The sequence below is a fragment of the Rhamphochromis longiceps genome, linkage group LG14 (assembly GCF_057381845.1).
Source record: "Rhamphochromis longiceps isolate RC_006_pf linkage group LG14, R_longiceps_female_GT1.1, whole genome shotgun sequence".
In the NCBI taxonomy this organism is placed as follows: domain Eukaryota; kingdom Metazoa; phylum Chordata; class Actinopteri; order Cichliformes; family Cichlidae; genus Rhamphochromis; species Rhamphochromis longiceps.
The window spans coordinates 33716339-33743840 of NC_140570.1; the positions used below are offsets into that span (position 1 = coordinate 33716339).

Here is a 27502-nt window from a genome sequence, read left to right on the forward strand (position 1 = left end):
GTTTAGAGAATCGACATTAATTCATTAGTGTAGTTTCTTCTACTGTTACCTTTACTACTTCAAGTACAGTAATCAGAAAGATTGGAGCCAAAGAAAAATCTAAATTCCTTCAGTTTATTCTGCAGACAAACTGTTTTTAGTGTTTAACACTGTAATTAATTCATAAGACTACTGCCAAATGTAAAATGCTATAGTTACCCTAAATTAACTGTACGTTTCTGTAATGTTTAATCCAGTAATATGAGTAAGCTGTGTAATCAAAATGATCTTTTTAATGTTTGAATATAATTACTGTTATCTTTTTTTTAATCGACTGTTTTACAAAAACAATAAATAAAGCACATGATTTTTTTTTTTGATTGAGGACCGATTACACTCATTTTAATTTGTTTGTATGGTTCGCCTAATAACCATTTAGCCAGACGGTCTAATAAATCTGTTAAGCACTATATTAGTCTGTGTTGCTCTTTCTCTATTCTTTGAGCTGCTCTCTTTAGAGGCCTCCACACATCTGCCGCCCTGTCTCCACCTTCCTCTGTCATGAACCCTTTGCAATGTCCTCCTCCTTTTCATGTGGCAGCTCCATGTCAACATCCTTTCAGTTGATCCACTCTCTCTCTCCTGCACATGCCGAACCATTTTGCCTTCTAACTTTGTCTCCAAACTGCTCGACCTGAGCGGTCCCTCTGACATATTAATTTCTGAAATTGCACCTCGTGGTCACTCTCAGTGAAAATCTGCCACCTCCGTCTCCACCCCGTCTTTGTGTCAGTGCCACTTTCTCCAAACCAAAGATCACGGCAGGACTCAGCACCTTGTAAACCTTCCCTTTCACTCGTGCAGATATCCTGTGATCGTATCCTGCACTCACTTGTTCCTCTTCTCATGTGCACTCACTGTTGCTTTGGATCATTGACCCCAGCTTTTTAAACTCCTCCATCTCCACTTCCTTTACTCCTTACATCTTCACCTTCCCATCTGCCCCGCTCTCATTCACGCATGTACTGCGTGTCGCTCTGTAGTGGGGAAGAAATGTCCTGTCTTCACCTGCAGGGGGCGACCCGAGTCCATTTTGTTCAATCTCCTCTCGTCTCCTCTCCTCCCTGTTTTCCAGCGATGATGCAGACTGTACCCTCTTCATCTCGGCTTAAACTGGATGTCTCAATCATTCTTCATCAGCTCTTCGCTGACGGGCTCTTCTCCAGATTCACCTGAATTAAACCGGTAAGAAATTTCATTTCACAAGGGGAACAGAAGGCGTTTGCTGTCTCCCTCTCAATCTCCGAACAGCGGCAGTGATAACTGCATTTATTGACCCTGCTGCATCTACTCGAAACTGCGGATGATCCTGTTGTGTTTCTAATAAGGTTGTTTTCAAGTCATTTCCTAATCGTTTCCAGGAGTGCAGATTCTAATATAGCGTTTGCATACCAAGCTTTGAAAAGGTAACCTCAGTACAATTGCTCTCACCTCAAAATGTGTATGTGGAGTCACACCATGTTTTATTTATTGTGTCAACCACATCCTATGTTTTTTGTCTTTTCTAAAATCAGCAAAGCCGGTCCTTCCTCTTTCTGTATTTTTCCCTTTGAACAAAAATAGTTTCCTAGTGTGAGGAACAAGGTACTCAGAGCAGCATGAATGTGCATTAGTAGTGAAGTGACAGATTTCTGTTGGTGTGGCTTGAGTGGTGACATTTATTGAAAAGGCCTGAGTTGTACTGGATTATGTAAGATGTGACCATAAAATGCTGAGGGCCAGTGGGCAGCATGCACAGCCAGTAAGGCCTCGATCGTCTTACCGGAAGCCTGGAGATTCTATAAACTGAACACAAAAGGTGCTGTTACTACATATTTGTTCATTTATGTAAGAAGCATTTGAATTTGCTTCCAAATGATAGAATTTTGTGGGTTTTTGCTGCCTGTGAAGCATTCATTTGTAGTTTTTCAAGGCAAACCTTTGCCATGTGTGTGAAAAAGCAAATCTTATGTGAGCTTTAGGTGGTTGCACAAAGAAGTCAGGGGCACTGAAGCATTAAATTGAGAGGGAGACTGCTGCCTCCATTTTCACTCATCTTCAATTTTTCATGAGGGATCTAGATTAAGCATCAAGTGAGGCTTGGTAAACAAATGAAGGCCCACATCTGTGAGGACCGGCAAGCAGCTGCATTAGACAGCTGACACAAAACAGAAGCTGACACAGCTTCTATTTCACAGAGCAAAACAAGCTGTGCGGGCACATCTTCACATAAGTACTCCTGCGAGGCTTGGATGCACAGATTTTCTCAGTGGCCTTGGCAAAGGTGTTGCCTGAATATGAGCAGGCAGGTGGCAGGGCAGCCAGCTGAATGATGGGAGATGGGGGAAGCATTTTAGTGCTACAACTATAAATTTCCCTGTTCTCTCTTGTACTGTTATGATGTCTGACTGACTGCCCGAGTGTTGAATAGTACTATAAGTGATACCAGGAAACGGAACAGGAAGGAAGTGGCAAATGTCCTTCAAACCCAGAAAACTTGTGAATAGAATGAAGCTGAATGAGAGACATAAAGAAGAAAGTTAGTTCATGTATGAAATCAGAAGATTTTACAGTACATCTCTTGTAACTGGATCTAATCATTTTCAAATGACCTGAACAAAGCAAACTTGAGCTCTAAAGGATTCTGGTGTTTCTTGTAAATCCAACCATTCCTTTTACTTTCACTTACCAAAGTCAGGTCACAGTTGCAGCACACACTTGTCTCTCCATTTCCTTTTCTTTCTGGGGGATCGTGCATAAGCCTCACCAATCAGTTTGTCCATTTCCAGCTCCAGTTTGCCATCACTTGTTAACAACATCCTGAAATACTTACTGACACATTACTGTTGTTCCCATTCCCAACTCCCTCCTCACACTGGCTGCATTTTCAGTGCTGGTCCATAAATATCAAAAACAGGAATGAAGACAAGAAGCAAACTTGACAGCGTCTAACCCTTGCTAAAACGATGTTGGGCCTTGTGTTTTGAATACAGTCACAGCTATTGCTTTACTTATAAAAGAATTGGATGGCTCATAGATACAAACCTTATAGTCTGCACTGCTGCAAAAGACAACAGGGTTCTCCAAACACATTTGAATACCTTCTCTAACTCTATAATTCTATACAAACATGTGTAAACTTGACGTAAAACGAAGAATTGAAAGTCTAACTCTGTAGCCTTCCTGAACTTCTCCTAAATTTTTTGCTTTAGCAAATGCCAAAGCAACAGCCGGTCTCCTCTCCCAATATCTGTCTGTTTTTAATGCACCCCTGGATCAGGTAATCCTGAAAGGCCTCCTTCTTCCACATGATGCCCTCCTTTTGTACTTATATCTTAACAGCAAGTTCTTAGGTTGTTGAACCTTTAACTGCAAGGCCTTGAACACGGCCTACCCAGATTTAATGTCCCTAGCCAGGTGACTGTCCTGTTCCCCAAGCAGAATCCAGAAACGGGTCTCTAAGCTCGGTAGCAGGTAAAGGTAATGTGCAGTTGACCCCAAACCCATACCTGGTAGTGGTCCACTGGGTAACACTTAAATGTGTTTTTTGTGGGCTGTTAAACTCCACTCCCAGGTCTGGCTAGAGGATGAAGGCCCATTTCTCCCTTCTTTTTATAAATGCCATTTATGATTCTTTACACCTAAAATTTCCATTTACACAAGTTATCACTCCCAACATAACTTTGATCTATGATATTTCACTACTTTCTAGATCAAATATTAACAAATGCAGTTATATAAAACTCAACAAATGCACCATATCCATCATGTCACTGCTGTGCAGATAACTGTACCATAGTGTCCATGCTGAGGTCTGCACTTAACCGATTTAGAGCTGGAAATCAATTTAAGGATGATGGCTGCAGCAGAAACAGTTGTGTTAGCAGGTTGAGCCTTTCTCTTAAAAACAATATTTTATAGCACTTGTCTGGAAATATTCGAAAAGGAAAAACATTTGTTAGTAGCACCAGTGTTTTGTCTGCCTGCACTGAGAGATTTTGTGTCTCAGTGTGGTTTAACAGTAAGCACTGCAGTAGATGCAGGTGTGCTGTCTCTGTTGTGCAGAGGCATCATTTAGTGCGATGTTTTAGCTTATGTTGCAAACGGGCACTTCTGTCTGTAGACCCTCTCTGCTTTTCTTGTCAAGTTTACAAAAGTTGACTTGTTCTAAGCATACATCAAACTCTAATAACAGGCAACAGCACAGTTTTGTTTTCTTAGAAGGGAAATGACATGCTATTTCCTGCTGCGTAAGTGAATTTATTAGGACACAAATGCAGAGCAAATGCCTGAGATGGAGCAGCAGGCAGTCAGTTTTCTTCCTAGTAGGTTTTTTTTTTCTTTAGTTTAATTGGAAATTTTCTTAGAATTTAATTTTTTGTGCTAGAGGAAGTTGTCAACCACAACTTGATAATGGGAAAGGCATGATGAGGTGATAACAGCATGTGCAATTTCTCTGCAAAAAAAGAGTTGCTGCTTAAGATCAAAGGGCCTGTCAGTGCTCTCTGTCCTTTCCAAAGGGTCCACACAGGACATTTCATTCACATTTCTCATATTGGATTAGTAGAAACTCTCTGAGCAATTATGGTACCTGCTGGCTGACTAAAATTGCAGGGCAATTAAAGGAAGTGGCATAGCTCTTAATCTGAGCATGCAGGTGGCAGGGCAGCCAGCTGAATGATGGGAGATGAGGGAAGCAGATTTTGCAGAACTTCCAGATTTTGGTAACATATCAACAAACTTAAAATTCATGTTGACAGTTTAAAGCTCTTCGAAATACAAAGTTTACATATAGATCTCCCTTAATGAAGGAAAGGGTTAAATATCATGAAGGCTGAAATATTGTATTTATTTATTTGTCTATTTTTGTCAGCCTTAAATAAAATCATACATCAAGCAGCCTATTAAATGATTTTAGAAGTGCAGAAGCAGACAGTTGGGTCATGAGAACTTGTAAAAGCCTCAGTAGTACTTGGCAGTTTAGAGGTGGCCCATCATAAACACTGTAAAAGTTGTGGAGGTTAAAAGTCCACAGTCACTCAGCTGATTGGACAAAAAAGAGGTTCTTGGATGTTTTTTGTTTTTGTTTTTTTGTTGTTGCAAGCAATAGATGGTGCAGAAAAGGGATAACAGAAATAATGTGTATTTTTTAATGCAAGTATCTCAAAAGTATTCACAAAAGACAATCTCAGTAACTCAAGGCACATGGATAATCAGAAATATAAAATATAAGAAAACAATTCCATTATGAAGGTCAAATGTAACACCATCACTGTCATGCTGGTTTGCATCTGACTGTCATAAAGACAGAACAATAATGATAGTGTCCATAAACAAGAGACAGTGTCATTGTATTTTCCCTCCAAAGGCAGAATTAGCTTTTTTTTGTCAGTGTACTTAAGCTTGTCTGGTTGTTATTTTTCCCCCCGGATAGTTCACTGTGGCTGGAAGATAGTCATTCCTTTTTTCCCTTGTCCCTAATTGTATTTTAAACTTAGCAGTCTCTAGTTAGATCAGGGAATTATATAATTCAATACAAGTAATTTTTTTAGGCTAATATTTTCTGTTTGTACCTTCTTCTCTGTAGATCTTGTTTAACCACAAAGTTGTTCCCACCTGTAACATATATTCCAAGCAGCATAATATCTTGTCTGCTGAATTCACTCACATTCCTAAAGCTAGAGAGAGACCGGTTGCCAGCTAATTCACTAATGTCATTTTTTTAAGAGTCAGATTTGTGAATACTGCTCTTCACAGGAGTGCTGCAAAAAATTCTGGGCCCTTGACAACATTTCAGTCAGAAACAAAATAAACAAGATGTTTGGCATGTTTAACATTTAGGAATAAATGCAGAAAAGATTCATGGTTTTCACCACTGTAGGTTTTTGCAATCCTGGGAGCCCAACAGGCCTGAGTTTATCCCACACGGGGCCTGAGGATTTTCTTACAAAAGCTGTAACTGTTAGAGCCAATCTATAGAGAAACATTTGTATGTACGAGTCAGAAATAAATCTGAACAGCTCACATTAAGAAGTGGAAGAATTATTTTTTCGAAGCTTGGGACAGAAATTCGCCACTACAGTAACCAATAAGTTATCATATGACCTCAGCTGTTTCATATACAGAAACACCCATTAAGGTTTTTTGAGCTACAAAGAAGTGTAAAAAAAGAAAAAAGAGGCCAGAAAAAAATTATACATTAATATTGTTTATGCTGGCTAAATCACTCGTTGCTGTGTTTGTAAGAGGTTAACTGTGATTTCTCCTGCTGGTCTAGCCTACATTGCCTTCGGTGCATCTACACATCTTTCACTGCCCCCACAAAAAAACTCACTTTATTTCATGGTTTTATGATGAAACAGACTGAAAGATTTAAATTATTATAAGATGGCACAGTTTTTTAAATATACCTGTTGAATATTGTTTTTAAGTCCTCTTCAATATATTTTCTTTACTTGTGATCTGCTGTTTTTATGCAGGATAAGGACCTCAGATGTTATGAAGACCCATGCTCCAAATTAGACATGACATTCAACATTCATATTTCTGACATACTGAAAATAGGCTCCTGCTCTGCCAGTAGGACAGCTTGATGGGCAGACAGACTTTTTGATGCTTGACGATGATGATGATTTATTTTAAGTGCTCTTGAGGCTGCCACAAACTCAGAGCTGATTTCATAATGTGTGAGCGAGAAGAGCCCTTTGGTGTGGGGGAGTTAAGGAATAACAACCAGCAGGGTGGCATGCTGGCTGATGGCGACGCCAATGCCAATGACATTCGGACAGAAGATGGTGGGAGAACTGGGGATACTGGCTGTCTGTCAGGATTGATAACTGAAACAGCAGAGCAAGACAAAGTCATCATCTGGGGCACAGACTCTCAGTGTGATGACCCTGAGCTGGCTGAATTTGAGATGTTAGAGTGTCAGGAGTTGGAGGCTTATCTTGTTGAGGAGGAAGAGGACTTTGTTGGGCTTGCAGAGCGGAAGGAGCTTCAAGAACAGCCGTCATCATGCAGAAAATCCACAGCAGAAGAGGCGATAGATTATAAGGGCAGGGAAGAAAGGAAGTCAGTTCTGAACGGTGCCAGTGAGCAAGAATCCAATGGCTCTCATGTCTCTGAGAGCAGAGAAGCTTCCAAGACTGACTTAAGCTCTGAAACTGATGTCTTTGTATCCTGTCTGTCCACCATTTCAAGCATGGCCACTGCCATGGACACTGTTGGCAAGAACCAGATGACAGACTCCTGGCATATTGCCTCTGGTCCTCATTCAACCATCTCAGAGGACCTAACTTCCCAGATTTGCACCACTATCTCTGAGAGAGGCAAGGCCTCTCAAATAGTTGATGATTCTTCTCTTTTTGCTAGAAAAAGCACAATAACCCAGAAAGATGTAGATATGAATTTGAATTCAGCAGTTCAGTCAGATGATGCTGTATCACAGGCACATGATGTCAGTGGCAAACCCGGGACAAATAATAACCATAGAAATAAAGCAAAGGGTAGTGTTTTGGAGGTAAATTGTACTGAGCACAAGGCTTTAACCTCTCCGACAAAATGTCAAAAAGAAAGCAACGCTAAAATAGATAAAAGCACACAAGCGGATGAAACCCCTGATGTGAACTACAGGGCTCTCAGAACAGGTACAAAGGGGACTCAGTCATGTGTTGAACCTAAAGCCATAAAGAAACAAGACTCATTTGATAACACACTGAAGAAACAAAGCTCTTTTGATAAGAGTCTGAAAAAGCAGCCTTCATTTGAGAATGCTTTAAAGAAGCAGCTCTCTTTTGATAACACCTTAAAAAAGCAGGGCTCCTTTGAGAACACCACCACTCCCAGCTCTTCAAGTCTGGAAAGGAGGAAGCCATGGGGAAGCCCCAGTCGACCAGCAACTCCTACATCCCCTAAAACCACCTCCTCTTCGTCACCTAAGAGACGACCTAGTGGTTCTCCAGCTAAGGTCCAGGGCATCAGGGCACCGAGCCTGGAGCACAGTGACTCCTCTCAAAGAGGAATAAGTCAAACTATCAAGCCACATGCTAAGACGAGTTTGAGCAGTGGAATCCCCAAACCTATCATGCCTCAACAGAAGGAGTCCGAACCCAGGAGATCTTCGCCCCCTCAGAAGCCCAAAAACGTGCGGCCAAAAATCATCACGTATGTTCGAAAGAATACTCAAGCAAAACCACCACTCACCGATGCACTAAATGAAGCCTCCACACACACATCAAGATTACCCTCTTACTCCAACCCACCAGCTCTCAAAGATCCAAAGGTTGCTTCTCAAACTAAATCCACACCAGTGCTCTGTTCCTCAAACCTGCTATTTGACAAATATCGACAGGAGATGCAGAAGACAGCATACTATCCTCCAGGTGTCGCTGTGACTGGAGTAAAACCTCCAAGCAGCAGTATCCCTCAAAGGAGTGGAAAGTCAGACAACTTCCAGGAGGCATCAGAGAAATATCTTCAAGAGGTGAGAAGCGGACTTTTGTTTTGATATGTTCACACAACTCAGCTTATGGTGTGGTACAAGTATTCCAATTTAGCATGATGGTGGCTCAACCTGAAAGCATTTTTAACCCTTTAATTGTTCATGCAGATTGGTCCGTTTCAGCTGCACTGCACATGCTGTGTTTTAGATTATTTTGGTCACGTACTGGCTCACATTGCACCACAAACAGTAACAGAGTGGTAATAGATTAGATGTATTATCACACAAAACCAAAGTGCCTAACTTAATAATACATGAATCAAACCTATCACATGATACCTTGCTGTCCATCAGTCTAGAATGTGAATGATGTTATAGTAACTGGTTTTGTTGGTGATGTCCTTCAGCAGCATGTTTCCCCTGAAGGAGGTAGTGTCTACCGCTCGCCAAGAACCCTGAGGCCTCAGCTTGGGCTAGGTGCAGTCACCAGGCAGCCCGCAGCCAAGCCAAGAGTTCAGCAGGCAGGTCAAAGGTCAGGTCCCTCACAATATCTGGCTGCCAAAGTGTCCACTCCAGGCCAACAAGATCTGGCAGGTGAGATTGTAACGTTTTGGCAAATTGACTCAAAAGTGAACTGAAATGTTAGTTGCATTTTTAGTATCAGAGACAGCTGCATTTTCAAAGGTTGTTTTGGGAATGTTTAAAAGTTTAACACAAGATGTATTTGTGTATGCTTACGTTAAAAAACCCTGTGTGGTTAGATGATTAGGTCAAATCTTGAGAAATCATTTCAACAGATTTCTCTCATCTCTCTCTACCTACTTCAGTATTCTCCACACTCTCCCATCCCGTAGATGTTGAGCTGTAGAGTTATTTATTCAACAAGCTTCTTGGGCTTGCTGAATGATTCACCTAATTTTTTTCCTGTCATGCTTATGGATGAGCCTTGGCTTTTGGCACCTCAACTCTTTGAAGTGCAAAGCATTTGAAGTTAGTGTAACTTGCACATGCTACCAGCTCGCACTGCATAATTTTGCCTTCTTACATTATAAATGATACTCTTGGCTGGTTGCACATATGCTGCTTTCTTATTTATGTGGAATTTCGTCATTGAATAATGTTTATATATCTATATATATGTAATCTTCCTCTTTTATTTATTCATTTTATTTCAGTATAAACTAAATCAGGTTTTTAAAGTTTTTTTTTCTTGTTTTTTTACTTGTTTTTCTACCTTTAGGAGAGCCCAGGAGGGCAGGTCCAGAAACCACCCCAAAAAGCCTCCTGCTCAAATCAGGCCAGTCTGGCCTTCGTCCTCCAGGCTTCTCTGCCCTTCCAGCTGCCCGTCTGGCTTCTCTAGGATTTGTCCGGAGCTCCAGTGTCTCATCTGTATCCAGCAACCAGTCTAATGAAAGCACCCACAGTGACCCAGGCCGAGGTTCTCAGTGTGAGTTATGTCCACTCAACTCATTTTTTTTATGAATTAGACTAATACTGTTTTTACTGCTACTCTGCCTAAATAAAAGGTTACCCCACACCAATGTTTTACTACATCTGCATCTCCTTATTAGTTCACCAGCAGGTGTGGCTGGTCTATCCTCAGTTACTATAGTAACAGCTGCTCATTTTGTTTCATTTTCAATCATTTGTCAGAATTCTGCATTTCTAAGCCGCTGCAGCACAGAGCCTCAGAGAAGAAAGGATTTCTTTAGGAAGAAAGTTACTCTCTCTCCCTCTGCTGCCTGTGCTCAGCCTGCATACTGCAGAATTCCCAATGCATATTTCAGTACCATCACTGAAATATTCCCCAGTCTTCATCTGCATAAAGGAATGACAGCAAAATTCACCTGGCAATGCAATTATCTCTGTGTGTGAACGAGATGTCAGCAAAGTGTCAGGAAAGAAAGTGTCGGTTAACAAGACATTGTTTTATTACCAAAAACGGTTTTGCTAAATATGAGCAGGCCATGTGTGTTGTCTGCTGATTCAGAGACGTGACACAAACTGACCATTGTTTGGAAAATGTTTAGATATATGGTTATGGTCTGGGTGTAAAACCAAAGTAAATAATGCAATAGCAGCCACTGAAAGTGATTCACTAAAAGTAGTGATAAGTAATGATTCTTATATTTTAAATACAATGATTTTATTTTCTTTGTAATAATGTAGGGCAGGGGTGTCCAACTCCAGGCCTCAAGGGCCGGTGTCCTGCAGGTTTTAGATGTGTCCTCAATCCAACACAGCTGATTTAAATTGTTAAATTGCCTCCTCAACGTGTCTTGAAGTTCTCCAGAGGCCTAGTAATGAACTAATCATTTGATTCAGGTGTGCTGACCCAGGGTGAGATCTAAAGCATGCAGTACACCGGCCCTTGAAGCCTGAAGTTGGGCACCCCTGATGTAGGGTCTTTACCTTACAATATAAACCGCCTCTGGAGAAGCTGGAACCAATAGCACCCAGTTTCATAAAGGCTACCCCAGAAACCTGAAACACTGAAAAGAAACACATAAACAAAGCAACAGCTACAGACCAGTCATGGTAAAAATAATAGTAACAGTAACAGAAAATATAAAGAATATCAGAGAAAGCGGCTCTTTAAGACAAGCTTGCAAACTTCTCTGGTAAATTTAATTTAAACTGATAGACATCAGAAGTAAATAAGATTTCGCACTCTGGTAAGGTCATTAATTTTTATTCATTTTTATCTATGTATGTAATTATGACAATGATGCTCATTGTCATAATTACAGGTTAATGTTGTCCTTTGCTTAAACATCACTACATTTATTCCAGTCTTTGACAGCTGAATCCTGGCTGTCCTTAGAAATAGCAATAGTACTCTTAATTAGTTGGTGTATACAGTACCACTGATTCTCAAGAAAACAACAACAGTTCTACTCAACATTAATATGAGGATGCCCAACTTGACTGCCAGTGGCTCTGTAATCTTTTTAGATATGTAAACTGAAGCAGATTTGTGTACATTTTAACAAATTCAGTATCTGCCAGATTGTAAAATACTTGGAAGCAGCTCAGATGGCATACACAACTGTCTGCTTGCACCGCAGTGTTTCCCTTTAGGCTGTTGGCTCAGACTGCACCACGCTATAACCATAAGCCCCAAATGCAGCTACAAGCAGGAACAAGCAGCTCCTTGTCATCATGATGCTCAGGTCTGGTGAAATAATTAATTCACTGGTGTAGTTCAATCAGAAGGAACGTATTACACAGTATGCTGACTGTAAAGTAACGCAGTCCTTTCTTCTCATTTTTCTGTCACCAGTTCTTCATCACTGCCACATGGCCCAGAGGCACATTTGTTCTGAATGTTATTAGCTTGTCTATTCTCGCTGCTTGCGAGTTAGTCACAAGCAGAGTCCTCATTGGTGCTGATCAGAGGATTCTTACTACAGGGGGTGGATTTGTATTGTACATGCACGCTAGAAACAAGCATTTAGCAGTGTGAGTCAGCCTTCGGCCGTCTCCTTTAGCCAATCCCTTTCTTGGCTTCATCTCCATTTCAGTAGGTCACCTTTGGGAAAAGGAAAAAAAAAAAAGAAAGGAAAAAAATCTGCTGACTCTCCCTGGTGTATTCATGCTGCTGCTTTGGAAAGCATCACTAGATGTGTTGCACAGAGCCTTGGCATTTTTACATCAAAAGTGATTTAATGTTCTCCTTTAATCTGTTTTTATGCTATACTGTCCTTTGTATCAATAAAATGTGCTTATATATATATATATATATATATATATATATATATATATATATACACACACACACACACACACACACACACACACACACACACACACACGTATGTATCACAACAGCTTAACGTTTTTTGAATGTCTGCAGCCTCCTTGGGTCACAATTTGACATTATTAGATCAGAGTGATGGTATTTTAATTCAAGGGCACAACGCTATCCTTTCCTCTTCAAAAGTGTTATATTACCAATAGTTAGAGTTTGTGTCAGCACTACCATTGACTGAGCTGCTGAATATTTTATGATTAGTAATTAGAGCTCTCTGGTTTGACTCTTCACTTATAACGACGAAGTAAATTCCATCATTTATGCACTGATGGAATTTTTTTGACTATTATAAAGTTAAAGGTTTATATCTGAGAAATGCATACAGTATACAGCATGCAAAAATATGTAAAAACTATCATAATTTCATTGTGATTATTTGGAGGATGTTTCAGCTGCACTGTTCCTCAGCCTTTCATTTCCATAAAAGCTAGAGGCATAACAGCAGCTCTTATGAATAATTACTATGTTTACAGCACCCTGTTTTTTGCGAATCTTGATGAGAGTGTGCAATTTACCAGAAAAAACAAAGCAAAGCAAAAAAGAACCAAAACTCCATTAGGAAAGAGTGTAATGATCTGAAACGTGCATGAAATTGACAGTTAAAAGCTTTAATGCCATCATTCCACAGTTTTTCATTTTCAAATGGCGCTGAGAATTCCCTCAGTATTACTAAACCAAATCAAATCTTTTGTGTTAAGAAACAAGAACATCGTTTACTATAGGCCATGGCTGGCTCTATGCCTATTAGTTTGCATAGTCAGGTATTTCCCAAAATTGTACATGTGTCTGTACCGTAATCCACTGAGACATGGAGTGAAACAAAAAGCTGGCAGTCATAAATTAGCCACAAAGATATGTCATACCTGCAAAACGTGAATAATTCAGTTTTTGTAGTCAACGTCAAAATATCTACGTTGGCCAAGGTGAAATATTTGATAGCTATCTTGGCCATTTCCTCAGAATCGAATGTTTTTCTTTCTTTTTCGTCATTAGATATGCAACATAATTCTTAGCACAACTAGAAGTTATTAAAATACAGGTAAAGACAACCTTTTAAATGCTATAACTTGTTTTGTCCATGCTGACTTGCTTGGTTTTATTACAATATAGTAGACATTATATTGGGTTGAGTTTTCTTTTTAAAACTGTGATATAACCCACTGAGTAATGCTCAAAGTTATAGGGAGAAAAATAGGTAAAAAAGTAGAAAAGAATTTGTGTGGTAGCAGTGTTTAAAGTTTATTTTAGTAAGAGGGTTCAGAAAATGCTGGAAAAATATGGCGACCTGAAGAGCACCAAATTTCAAACAGCTTGAAATTTTCATAGAATGAAGGGAAATTTTTGCATGCATTACTTAAATATGAGGAAATTGTCTACAAAATCTACAAAATAAAATTCACTAATCCTGTGGCGGTCAGGTGAGACTCACTCACTGATATTCTTAGGAAATGGCCCATATATTAAGAGTCAGCGCTAGAGCGAGCACACTGACTGCCTTACATAGGCTTAATCACATTCGGGAGGTGAGAAAATTGCAGCTTTTAAATAAAAACATATTTCGTACATATATAAATAGCAACATTGTGTGATTTTTGCCACAGTCCCTGAGCATGTTTTTCTTTTCTGATGTAGATCCCAGCAGTGGCAGCGATGACACACCTCAACATAAAGCCACAGCACCAACCAGAGAAGCCTCCCCTGCTCAGAGCTGCCCTCACCCTCCTAATGCCCCCAGCCTCCAGCGGCGCAATCTGCCACCACGGCACTGCTCCCCACTAGGTACAGCACTCTTGCACAAAGCCAGAGGAACCAAACGATTGTGCTCAATTTGTGTATGTGTGTTTGATTTCATTCCTCAGTATAAGCCCCACCTATTCCCACACAGCTGCTTAGAGAAATGTCTGAGTTTTAAAAGTTATTGTGGAGTTTTAAGTAAAAGCAGGAAGACAGAACAGTTTGTATGTGACGATTTGAGCTACAGTCCTGTACATGGGCAAGAAGTTGAGTTAGAAACAATAAACACAGCTGTGCTTTTTGTACTCAAGCAATGATTTTTCTTTTGCAATGTTGCTAATTATGATTGTAGTTGAGAGCATAATGACTACGATTGAGTGTTTACTCATTCATTTGCTTTTATTGTCCATTGTTCAGCTCAGTTTGCTTATCAAGCTTCTGATTTAGGACTAAAATGAGTAGAAAATGATAAATAGTATTTAGGATTACTTATTCATGTGCTGTGTTTCCAAACTGTTGCCTAGCATTGCATCACAGCAGGGATACAGTATCATACAGTAGCTTATACTCCCCCTCTGCTCTTGTGGGCGTCTTTATTGTTAGCTAATGCACAGTGGTGCTCATGTTGGCGTCTTTGCAGTGAATGTGGAGCATCAGCGCCATCCTGTGGCGACAGTTTGTATTTCTGGGTGAACCACCAGTCGCCCCATCTTTCCACAACAGAAACTGTGTCAACAAGTGAAGCAGTAACTCCCGCTAGTGGTCACTGTCCTACACTATCGCTGAGTCTTTATTCCATCCATTTTTTATGCTTTCAGTTATTCACTGATTTGATTAATTATAAGGAAAAAACAGAACAAAGTTGTTGTTTGTTTTTACTACCAGTTTCCATGCCTAGGCATTAAATCTGTTTTTCCCAGGAACTCTGTTGGAGGGATGAACAATATTCTACAAAAAAAAATCCCTTTATATTGAGGGTTTCATTTGATCAGTCTGCGCATGTGTATCATATTTTATTCAATATAAAAAAGTGGTGTTATTTTATAATGTTATTGTTTTGTGCCAAAGTTTTGTCTGTAGTAAAAAAACAGAAGTAGTGTAGCAGAAGTACAGGTTAACCAATATTTAGGCAAATACTTCCTATGAGATAAAACAAACAACAAAAATGTCTGTCTTATGTTTTAATTCTGTGTATTACAAAGAAAATAACACCTTTTTTGTTACACAGTGACTAGGAGAGATTTACAGAAGGATGCAGAGGCTGAGCTGTCACCAAAGTCCTCCCCTAAAAGACTTGCAGTGGTTTCTCCCAAGCCACAATCCCCTGGTGAGTCAGCCCTGTCACACCGCATACATTTAAACACAAACTATAGGCACATAAGGTGTGCTTAACGTACCATGATGTGCTTAACATACCATGATGTCTCTTTGGTTTTTTTCCTAACTGGTAAAAAGAAGGGGTTTTTGTTCAGGACCATCAGCTGCTACTGTATCTTTAAAATTTGCAGTGACTTTTTCATTCCGTGTCGCTCTTGCTCTCTCGCCGCACTTCATCCCAGACTTTACCCATAGCACCATGATGTTGCCATAGCAACAAAGCACGGTAGCTCTAATGCTAGGATGGCTCCTTCAGGAGCAGTACTGCTGGCTCAGATTACAGCAGCACAAATCAGCAACTTCTGCTTTTCTCAGAGACCAAACAGGCCAAACAGTGCAGGTGATAAGGGTTTTCATACTGCACATATAATCCACTTTTACATCAGCAGCATCCACATAAATTGACTTGTTTGTTTTGTTTGTCTATATATTTCTATTTCTATAATAAGTCTGAGGAAAAGTACATCAACATACTATATTCTTCTGCCTGTTTTGCGTATCTGCAGTTCGTGGTCGGACAACAGCAGTTCATGGAGCCATTCAGACCGAAAAGGCACAGGAGGTGGATCGCGCTCAGATCCAGCAGCTGCGGGAGCGATGTGAGCGGCAGGCCCTGCAGCTACAGACTCTGCAGGCTCAGTTAAAGAAAGCCTCGCTGTGCCTGGATGTTTTCAGCATCACTACCCAGCACTTCTGTCACAAGGTAAGATTTAGCAGAGTTCTGCAATCCCGGCAAGGTCGACCGCAGACTTTGAAAGCCGAGTAAGAGTGCAGTGTTCCAATTCTTTCACTCTTAATCCTAAAATAGGACTACGTGTGTATGACACATGTGATTGTGGGCGATAGTGGTTCAAGAGTTGGGAGTTCGCCTTGTAATCGGAAGGTTGCCGGTTCGAGCCCCGGCTTGGACAGTCTCGGTCGTTGTGTCCTTGGGCAAGACACTTCACCCGTTGCCTACTGGTGGTGGTCAGAGGGCCCGGTGGCGCCAGTGTCCGGCAGCCTCGCCTCTGTCAGTGCGCCCCAGGGTGGCTGTGGCTACAATGTAGCTGCCAGTGTGTGAATGTGTGAGTGAATGGGTGGATGACTGGATATGTAAAGCGCTTTGGGGTCCTTAGGGACTAGTAAAGCGCTATATAAATACAGGCCATTTACCATTACCATTTACCATTGTAATGCTGTGACTTTATTTCATTCTCGTTAAACCTCCTCCTGGAGTAAAAGAGAAAATATACAACGTCATCATTATCAAAAGGCAGCATAAATAAAAATATTTGTCAACAAATCACCCATGTCCAACTACATGTGTCCAAATGTCTGTATACAATTTAGCAGTTTTACACTGTATAACAATATCCTTAATATTAAATATTACGCCATCCTAATAACATTTGGTCTCAACCTAAAATACACAGGCAGATATTTTTTGTCTTTGCAAATTAAAATTACTGCATTAATAATTGAAGCTAAACCAGTATTTGATGTATTTGAGGGATTTGATGTTTTCTTGCATAAAAATGTTGGAGTTTTAGTTGAGAGTTATGAAAAGAGAGCTTGCTTGTTGCTGCATGAGTCTGTAACGGTAACATATCTTGATATGTAGCAGCATTCAAACTATTCTTTTAAAATCACCCTGCAAGTTTGCTTTAATGCGACACAGAACAAGTTCCTCATTAAAGTTGCATCCTTTGCAATATGTTTGTAGATTCATTGTGTTACTGAATGGCAGTGTTTTGTAGGGTTACAGTCAAAAACTGCAATGCAAATGTTGCAGTGAGCTCCAGAATGCGATTACACACTGTGTTGGAGTCATTTGCACAAACCTGTAGCTTCTGTCTTTTGTTGTCAGGATTGCTTTGTTCACAAAGGGAGCCGCTTGCTTTAACCCTCTTGTGACATCTTTTGAATGACTCTAAAGGCAGCCTCTTTTGATAGTTGGTAGTGAAATGCTGAGGATTTCCAAAGGTGCTTTTTTCTAGTATAAAGAAAGAGAATGCTTTTGGGATGTGTTGTGAGTTTGTATACATGCAAGTATATTGACATGCATTTGATAGGGGGGTGTGGTGTATCTTGTTGTGTCTGTTCTTCTGGTGCTGCTGCTGGATGGGTGACTCGGTGGAATCGAAACACATTTGATATTTAATATTCTTTTTAATCACTCTTGCTTTTCCTGTATGCTGCTCAGATGAGACTGACAGAGTGTTTTCTGTTCTTTCAGTCTCTATTCAGCACTTGGTTTAACCTTTCCTAGTCCTCTGTTTGCATTTAATATATTTGTCAGCCCCACCCGCTGGTGGTGCTCTACAACCAAAGATTAATGAGATTAGAGCTGCCTGTATGGCCTGCCTCTGCTTTTGGTCAGACTGATTGCAAGACAGAATCCCCTCTAAATTTTAACAGTGGATCTTTCCAAGCATTTCCAAGCTATCTACACACATGGGTGCATACTCTGTTTTAGGATGCGTGACAACATGTGCTGATGTGGTTTAATTATGTTGTAATGAGTGCATTGAAGAGGTCACTAGATGGTTAATATTGGGTTAAGCTAGCTGATTTGAAGTGTTTTTGTTTTAATGAGGTATTTGTTCATATAGATATTTTTGCAGGACAGTTTTTATTCAAAGCAGTGTTTTGGTTTCTAATGAAGTGTGTTTGTTCTGTTATGCACATCAGTGTCTGTAGATATGATCTTCCAGCTGAGCATCAGAGCTTATCATTCTCTACTCACTGATCATCTCCCTCCCCATCTTCTTTTGCTAAATTTTTTTCTCATACATGCAAAAGACTGTGTGTGTGTGTGTGTGTGTGTGTGTGTGTGTGTGTGTGTGTGTGTGTGTGTGTGTGTGTGTGTGTGTGTGTGTGTGTTGTTCCCTTCCATCCGTGTGAATGTGATACGGGGCGTGTTGGTGGGGGTTTAAGAGGAAGGCAGGCAGAGCTGGGCTGGGGCCGGCAGTCTTTGTTCCAGCAGGGATAAATGATGGTCACGTACCAGGAAACGAGGTGAGGCTTTGGTCTTTCCATCTCTCCTCCCCTCTCTTTCCCTCCCCCTCTGTCTCCCTTACTGTTTCTTTCTGGAACTCGCATCTGTCACTGCTGCCTCCCGAGCCGGCTAAGGGATGCTGCTGCTATCTGCTAGCCTAGTATGGGCCACTGCTGCTGTAGGCTCCATTTCTTCCGTCTGTTCTGTCTCGACCAAACGGTAAAGTCAGTCAGTCTTCTGCAGGCAGCGAGCTTGTTTGAGCACCGAGGATTCCTCTATGTATATGTGGCTGTTCGCAAGTGTTTAGTGTTTGGGGGGGTCTATTTATATGATGATTATGTTCACTTGTTTGCTAGAGACAGAGCCTGATAGACAATGTAAAGCTGTGTATGATTATGCTGAGTCAAAGCAGGCTTGTCTTTCACACTGAGCATGCTTCTTTCATTTTTATTTGTATGCTGATTTTTCTTTTTTTGGTGTTTTCATTGCATCCTTTTTATATCCCTACTGGTTAACTGGGTTTATTATATGTTATTATATATTATATATACATACATATATATTATAGTTTCCTGTGTGTTAACTATGCACTCTTCTGCTTGGGACAAAGTCTAAATAAAAAAACAGCTGCACACTGAAAGCTGTTTGTGGTACCACTAATTAGATCAACTAACTTAGTAATATTTTGTACTCTAGTGAAATTATTGTAATAATAAGTTGATTTATTAGATTAAAGTAATACAGACTGAAAAAATTAATTAATACAGACATTAATAATAAACAAAACTATAGACAATTTGTTTAGGCTTCTCTAATTTGAGAACTTGGTTCTTTTTTTCCTCTTCTATATGAGTGGAAACAGGATATTGTTCATATCTGAACTTTTTGAGGGGTTTTGATTCATTATGATGGTCACTTTCTATATTTGATGATTAATAAAGGAGTTTGTAAAAATAGCAAAACAGTGTAACTGATAAAGAAAACCATCGTGATGGGCATCCTAAAGATGGATTATATGAAGATCATATGGGGAAATTAGAATGCATGTCACATAACTCCCCAGAGATTTGAATTGGATGTCTTGTGGGCAGGACCGTGGATCGATGGGTAGGAGCAGAGGTGGAGCTAAAGCGTATGAAGTGAAAAAGCTGCTGACCCTCCTGAGGTCACTGCAGAGACTTCTTGATGACTTCATGTTCCCAGTAAAACCTCTTAGAGGGTGACATCATGACTGCTGTGGCATACTGTTTACTGTTTCATACATTTTTCACCTGCCTCTCTCCTTTTCGTTGTATCTCCTGTGTCCCCCCCCCCCACCTCCTTTTTTTAAAGTCTTCTGCAGTCATTTCACATTCTGGAGAGAAAACACATGTATCACACATAGCCTGTGCAAGTGCTGTATGGTATAACTTGCTTAATTATTTAGCGTTAACCTCCTAAGACCCGAACTCTTCCACAGCATGCGTTTTTAATTTCTCTTTGATATTTGGGCATATTGGGGCCCGATGAATGTAAAAACAAAGAATTACCAGATTTATTTTTTTTACCTGATTTTTGTTTGTAAGAAAAATGAGAGCCACAAATGAGGATATTCTTTTAAATTTTTTATAGAATAGTAGCTGTATAATGTCCTCGTAAGTGGATTTTAGGCCCTTGTAGAGCAAAATTGAGTATTTTGGTCTAAATAACCCAAAATGTGATGTCCACATATGTGGACGCCAGGTCCTAGTAGGTTAAAGCTTAATTAGAAGCAGAAATGTGAGAAAGAAAGGCCTGGTAAAAATAAATAAATAAATCAGCCTAATGTTAACTTTTCCTTCATACGAGCTGTTGTACCATTGCATATCAATTCATACATTAACTTCATTTTTTTGTTCTTTATCCCCCTAAGACCAAAGCTCTTTTTTGGGATGCATTTTTAATTTCTCCAAGCTATTGGTGAACAGTATAAGATTTTTCTTTTTCTTTTTTGGCTGCTCCCTTTAAGGGATCATCTGCCTCTAATCCTATCCCTAGCATCGTCTTCAGACACCCCACTTTAGACAGTGAAATTTCTCGTCTTTAGTCTGATGTGTCGTGGCATATTTTAAGCCAATGATAGTAAATAGAAGTAGTTGGTTATGGATTTGTTACAATGTAAAATGCATACTGTTTTTTATTTATTTGTATTTATTTATTTATTTTACAACTCTGAGACGTAGCAAAAATATGCACGTCATTATCTAAGATCCCTAAATGCTGTTTTCCACACAACACATCACATCGGTGAAGTCCTAATATCCAGTAGCACTGCACTGACGCGTCCTGTTACTCTGTGTTCTTGAGTGCAATATCTACATGAAACGGTTGAGTAAATTATCTTGCATCATTTGCTGAAAGAAAAACAAATCTTCCAAAAGGGCAAATTTTTAACACATCCACATTTGATTCACCCGAGCTTCACAGCATAACAAACTGTAGTGAAATTGGTGGGAGCCGGTTTAAAAACCCGACCTGTTAGCATTGTTTGTCATGCTCTCTTACAGCCACCATTAGCATCTATGACAAAGATCTTGCATTATTAGAATTACATGCTTGATTTTTGCTGCTGCACTGACAAGAAACACCTAAATCCATTTGCACTGTCTAGAGATGTATGTCGCTGTGTGTCTTTTCAGAGTGAGAGTGCCATTGTGAAGGAGAGGGAACTGTCCCTGGAGCTTGCCAGAATCCGTGATGAAGTGGGTAAGTGGAATACGGCGTTACAGTTATGGCACCACAGGGAGGAGAGAAGGCAGTGAGTCACTCATCGCTTGCAACCCATGATGTATTACCGAGTGTTTGACCACATGGCCCATGGGAATTCACTTTGCAGACAGCAGTCTAGATTTAGTCTTAGACTGAACGTTAAGGTGTGTGTCTGGTCAATAAAGTAAAAAAACAACAACAACAACAACAACAAAAAAACTCCTATGTTGACACAGTTCAAGTCACACTTTAGAACAGACTTGTAATACAATTAAAAATATATTAAGAATTTTATAGATTTACCCTTCTTACTTTTAAAACTACCCTTGTTACATATAACACCAGAAGAGTGAAAAAAATAAAGAAAAACCAAGACTGTGTGGAGTCGAAATGACTTGCCTGTCTTTTTAGGATGTTTTTTTCTTTTTTCTGTGTCTCTTCTATTCTGTCTCTATTCCAGCTGTCAGTGTTGCACACTGGGAGCAGTTGCAGCAGGAGAAGGAGGAACTGGAGCGTCGTTTTGAGTCTGAGCTGCAGGGATTGTGGGCTCAACAGCAGAAGGAGCTGGGAGCGCTGGAGGAGCGGCTGAAAGCACAGCACGTGGATGAGACGAATAGTCTGCAGGCGCTGCAGCGAGCTGAGCTGGAAGAGCTACACTTCAAACAGCAGGAGCAGGTCTGTGCTAGGCAGCCTGGATATGAACTGCCATGTTTATCTAAATCTCATATGAGAAGTGAGAGTGCAATTTAACTAAAAACACGAGTTTATCTAAAAGACAAAAGTAAATCGCAGCGGTTATTTTTATCTATGAATTTTTTAAAATTTATAAAATATTAACAGAAACATTTATTAAAGAGAAACAAAAATGGGAGAAAATAGTGTGTTGCATGGTGTTCATATATACGCATGTATGTGAACAGCGGGTAGCACTGATGAGTTATTTTTGTAATTGTTGCCTGCAGCTTGAGGAGATGAGTCAGAACCATGAGGCGTCCTTGATGGAGATGGAGACGGCTCACAATGATACACTGGCCACTCTGCAAGAGGAGCATGCCAGGACTGTGAAGAGTAAGCACCCCATTTAAAACCTGTTGCCACCCTGCGCTGAATCACTGCAGGTCAAGAAACATGACGGTGTGTGTTTCTCGTGTCAGATTTGAAGATGGCCCATGAACAACAGAGGAAGTCTTTGGAAGAAGAGTTTGAAAAGATCAGACTGTCACTGCAGGTTAACAGTTCTCCTTAAAAATTCATAATATGACCTAGTTAATAGTTTAAGTCACTAACAGTTTAATATCCATGGTCATCAGGATCAGGTGGACACACTGACATTTCAGAACCGTAGTCTCAGAGATCGAGCAAAACGATTTGAAGAAGCTCTCCGCAAAAGCACAGATGAGCAGATCGTGGTAAGAGCTTCACGATACACTGCTTACTGCTGATGTGACAGTAGCAACATTAACAGCATAAAACTTGTTGATTGGTTTTACAGCTTAGTGGTGTTTTTTAATGCTTTTTAAAAGGATGCTTTGGCTCCCTATAAACACATTGAGGAGGACCTGAAGAGCCTCAAAGAAGTTCTGGAGATGAAAAATCAACAAATCCATCAGCAGGAGCTGAAGATTTCAGAACTGGAGAAAATAGTAGGTTTCAAGTTTTTACCAGAGAACATCTGGAGTATGTTGCAAAATATCCAGTGCATTAAAACTTATTTTAAGTTGGTATGATTCATGGCAGCTTGCTGAGATTTATGAATGATTTCATTAGTTGTCAAGTGTATCGTTACTGCAGCCTTCCCATTTACCTCCCATCTACTTTCATTAGCGCTAATGTTTCCTTTGTAAACCCAAATCATTTAGCCTGCACCACTGTTTCACTCGTTCCACAAGTATTTTAGTGTGGTGTACTGTGTTACCTGTGTTTTTTGAGCAGGCTGCAAAGAATGTGTTCCTGGAGGAGAAACTACAAGTGTTACAACAGCAGAATGAGGACCTGAAGGAACAAATAGACAAGAATCTCGCTGTGTCCAGGTCAGAGAAAATCCATACATGTGCTGATTAAAGTTCCAACCACGAGATGTAACTGTGCTTGGTGCTTTCTTGTCTTAGAAGTGTTGCAGTTTTCTGGATACGTCATCTATGTTATACAGAATATTTTTGTTTATAGAGGTCAGTTAATCCATCCATCCATCCATTCTCATCCGCTTATCCTTTTCAAGGTCGCAGGGGGACTGTAGCCTATCCCAGCGGTGTTAGGGCGAGAGGCAGGGTACACCTTGGACAGGTCGTCAGTCTGTCGCAGGGCTAACACATAGACACAGACAAGCATTCACACCTATGGGCAATTTAGTTTCCAATTAACCTATCCCCACTAACTGCATGTCTTCTGACTGTAGGAGGAAGCACCCAGAGAGAACCCACGCGAACACGGAGAAAACATGCAAACTCTACACATAATTAATGTTTAGAAACATTTACAATAATGAAACCCATAATTCTGAATGCAGAAATTCAATACTTTATAGAACCACCACTGGTAACTTGGAATAATTGTTTTGTGCATAATATTATCAGTCTCTTGCATCATTTAGATAATCACAGCACACAGTGTTAACACTGGGTGATCCTATCTTAAGAGAGCATAAACGAATGCTGGTGAAGCTCAGTAAACTGATGCAACAGAAAAGGGATAATTCACCTAAATGATGTGATTTAGATGGGCCATTCCTTGACTGGATTCTGTGTTAACACTGAATCAAGCAGTGGCCCAACACTGGAACACCTTGACTCTTTTCTTTTTCAGCCATTCTGTTGCAGATTTGCTGCTGTGCTTGGGATCATTGTCCTGTTGCCTGACTCAATTTTGATAAAGCTTGTTTGGCTGTCAGACAGATGGTATAAGAGGAGCTCATGGTCAACTCAATGATAGCAAGGTGCCTGGGTCATGTGGTTAGAAAAATAAGCAGATATCGTCGCTCCACCACCGTCTTTGACACTTGATAGGAGGCATTGATGCTATGCTGTTATCCTGTGTTTGGTTTTCATCAAACATGGTGCTGTGCATTATGACCAGAGGACATTGTTCCAGAAGTACTTTTGAAAAGTTTGTTCAGATGGATTTTTGCAAAGTTGAACTGTGCTGCCATACATTTTTTTTAGAGAAAAGGTTTTCTCCTGACAGTTGTTCCAAACAAGCCATACTTGTTCAGTCTTTTTCTCCTTGTGTTGTGATGAACTTTAACAGTTAACGTGCAAAAATCAGTAAGAAAAAAAAAAGTGACCACACAACGTGACCTTTTCCTTGTCACTTTAGGCAACTCTCTGAAGAGAATGCTAATCTGCAAGTGAACGTGGAGAAGGAGAGCAATGAGAAGAAGCGCCTTAGTCGCACCAATGAGGAGCTGCTGTGGCGCCTACAGACCGGAGAGCTGAGTCCTCGCATGTCCCCCAGCTCCTCCCCTATCCATCGGCCACCCTCTGGACCAGGCTCTCCTGCCCGTCCACACTCGTATCACCAGTGATGCTCTTCTGGAAGTTCTCGTCACCAAAAGCTTTTAGCTGGAATCAGAAGGCCTCATTTGTTTTAAACCTCTTGGGTGAATGTTTCTCTCAATCAGAAGAGGGATGGATGTTACACTATATAAACACAAATAGGTCTGTTTGTTGGGAAAATCCACTTGCCTATGTGATTTAAAGTTTGAACCCCATTGACCTAACCAATTGTACTGTTAATCACACCTGTTACTAAAAGAAGGAATTCTCTGCCCTCAGATTTTCCTACTCCACACGAACGCAACACACAGCAGATGCACTGAAAAACTCCCACAGATTGTAGATTGATTGGAGAGCAGAATGAAAATCACGGTGCCTCATTTCCATGTTTTCGCCTACATCTCCATCTTCTCATCCAGCGCTCAGGATGATGGATGTACAAGACATAATGATAATCAAAAGTGCAACAACAAACACAAAAAGCGCCTTTTGCCATCTATTCTCTCCCACCAGCAGCATCCACCAGGACAAGGAAAATTCTTTTTGTGAGTAAAATCACAAAACTACCTACAGTATTACTCTCAATGTTCAGATTCTTCTCTGGGGCTTATTATCCTTTTCATCCTGAAATATTGTAGGAGTTTATGAGTGAATATCAAGCCGTTTAACCTCAATCATCCATGCTACTTTAACTTGCATATTAGCATTGACCTGAAATGTGTGGCTACAACAACAACCCAACTTGTATCTTCTGAACTGCCAACACAGTCAACAGTTTTCCTGACCATACTTTGTAAAATCTGTACATGTATTGCTCTCTTTAAAGCATGATCTGTCTTCCAGTTATAATTAACTATATTTTAGGATTGCCTACAGTGTGATGAAGTGGCACGGAAGGGCAGTGGAGCATCGCGATTTAAAAGGAATTTCTTATTAACTTGAACAGGATTCATTAAAGGTAAAACATTGCGTTATACATTTCACACTAGGTGAGTTGATGCCCTTCACACCCTTCAGATGAATTAATATAATTGACTGCTCAAAAGGTTAACACTTGATCATCGCAGTATGAAGCAAAGTCAGTTAAACTTCAGGAATAGTAGTCTGTCTGGTTAGGAAGCAAAAAAATTATTACTAATCAATTTAATCTGCCTTTGTGCAAATGAAACAACAAGAAAATCTCCAAGAAGGTAAAGGTTTAACACGTGTTCACATACATCTTTGCTTATTCCTGATCCTTTCAGAATGATTTTTTTACTCCAAGAGTGTGGAGAAGACCCCAGGGGTGATGGGCTGTTGTATGAGCAGACCTGGACAGGCCGTAGATCTGCTCCTTTGTGCCTTTGTGCAGATTACTAGCAAAGCCCTAGAAAATGACCTCCAGTATGCCATTGGTAACGTTGCTGCCTGTAACATCATCCAGCATGACTGGGTTGACAGTAGGTCAGTGATGGTCTGGGGAGGCAGAATTGCACAGGTCCTGCAAAAAGACATATCGAGACTGTCTTGTGACAGTATGTTCAAAAACATGTACATGAGTAAACTGCCGGAGGTCATTTTGAGGGGTTCTGGCTCCACCTGTTCTTCCTTGCACTGAGGAGCAGATACTGGTTTTGCAGCTAGGTTGATGCCCGTGCTTTAGCCCCTGTTCTCTCTTAATATGACCCCTCTTTTCCCATCTTCTGGTGCCATCCTGGAGGAGCTGGGCTACTTGTGCAGGTACAGTCTCATGCTACCAGTAGTGACAGTGACACAAGCAAAGAGCAAAACTGCAGAAAAATAAGAAAGGATAAGAGAAGACAGCAGTGTATGGTCACCACATGCAGCATCATTCAGTGTTTGGTGGATCTTCTTGATGCTTCTCCAGTGCTGCTGGTTTTGCTTCCTTACTGGACAGTCTAATTCCTGACGTCTAGCTCAGTTTGTGTTATGCTGTGATGATCAAGTGTTCACTTTTTTTTTGTTGTTGAGCAGTTTATAAACATGTCCTACAAAGTGAACATGCAGACTACATAGAAACCACCAAAGAGGAAATCATTGAATACAGCAGTTCATTAAGTACTGTAGCTGTCATATGGTTGGACTTAATTGCTGCCGAATCAGCCATAAATGGTGCAGACGTTGCAAAACATTTATCTGTTTTGTTGCATTTTAAGATTATACTGTCAGGGCTCTGGCAGCTAGCTGAAACTATTGCTGTTTTCTCTGTTGATGTTTATTATTATTTTGATTGTTTGTGTGTGTTTTCACCACAGAAATCTTTATAGAGAAAGAATTAACCGCATTTGACAAAAAACCCCAAACTGATTACATTTCCATCAAAATAAGCACGAGAGTCTGATTGCAATGTTACCTCATTTCTCATTGTAGAGAATAATCTCAGGTCTTGAGGAGAATTAAGAGTCATCAAAAGGAAGCAACTGCCTTTTTTTGTATTGTATTTTTTTTCATGTTTACATATAACCACCTGTCTCAAATGTCTGTTTTGCCAGATAACATTTCTAGAAATTTTATTTGGATGTAAGCGTTCTGTAAAAAACTATTTTAAAGAGCCTAACACAGTCAGGAAACGCATAATAATTAAGTGAAATGGGATTTTATGACATTAATACATTGTAATAAAGCAGGCTTTCTTTTATCCATTCCCTCAGACATAAAGTATGGAAATCTGCTGAAATAGGGATTTGGTTCTAGGTGAGTTAAATTTATTGTTAATACAAGTTGATTATGTTTAGCTTCATCGCTGGTGGGTGTTTTGAAAGGAAGTGGAAATGATGGCTCTCTCCATCAGGTACTCTGATTGCACTGAATGCCTGTGTCCTGTGGACATGACCTTGTACTCATTTACCGAATGTTTGTCCGACACTAGAATAAGAGGTTTTGTTTACAGTTTATGTCCAATGTCAGAAAAGGTTGCTGCATCG

At 40.2% G+C, this 27502-nt stretch overlaps 1 protein-coding gene across 5 annotated transcripts; it reads left to right on the forward strand.

Annotated features, from left to right (window-relative positions):
* Positions 1-1094: 1094 nt before the first annotated feature.
* Positions 1095-26361, forward strand: mtus2b (microtubule associated tumor suppressor candidate 2b). Of its 5 annotated transcripts, XR_014907178.1 has the most exons (16): positions 1095-1224; positions 6498-8500; positions 8866-9052; positions 9699-9905; positions 13905-14051; positions 15235-15333; positions 15890-16086; positions 21018-21084; positions 21548-21762; positions 22050-22155; positions 22242-22315; positions 22398-22496; positions 22611-22730; positions 23017-23117; positions 24400-24740; positions 24858-26361. XR_014907178.1 is itself a non-coding variant. In XM_085379987.1 (15 exons), exons 2-15 carry the CDS (start codon positions 6701-6703, stop codon positions 24605-24607), a joined length of 3627 nt encoding a protein of 1208 aa, XP_085236113.1. In that variant the 5' UTR covers positions 1095-1224; positions 6498-6700; the 3' UTR covers positions 24608-26361. The 5 variants fall into 5 exon arrangements, 4 of the variants coding, with proteins under 4 accessions (XP_085236113.1, XP_085236114.1, XP_085236116.1 ...); XM_085379987.1 differs by having other exon boundaries at positions 24400-26361; XM_085379988.1 differs by having other exon boundaries at positions 23020-23117; positions 24400-26361.
* Positions 26362-27502: the final 1141 nt, after the last annotated feature.

Bases quoted from the DNA above. Each gene is read 5' to 3' on its own strand.
- mtus2b (XM_085379987.1), top strand. From the start codon at position 6,701: ATGTGTGAGCGAGAAGAGCCCTTTGGTGTGGGGGAGTTAAGGAATAAC. The intron at 9,906-13,904 runs GTGAGTTATGTC...TTTCTGATGTAG, and splicing joins CCCAGGCCGAGGTTCTCAGT to ATCCCAGCAGTGGCAGCGAT. The intron at 14,052-15,234 runs GTACAGCACTCT...TTTGTTACACAG, and splicing joins ACGGCACTGCTCCCCACTAG to TGACTAGGAGAGATTTACAG.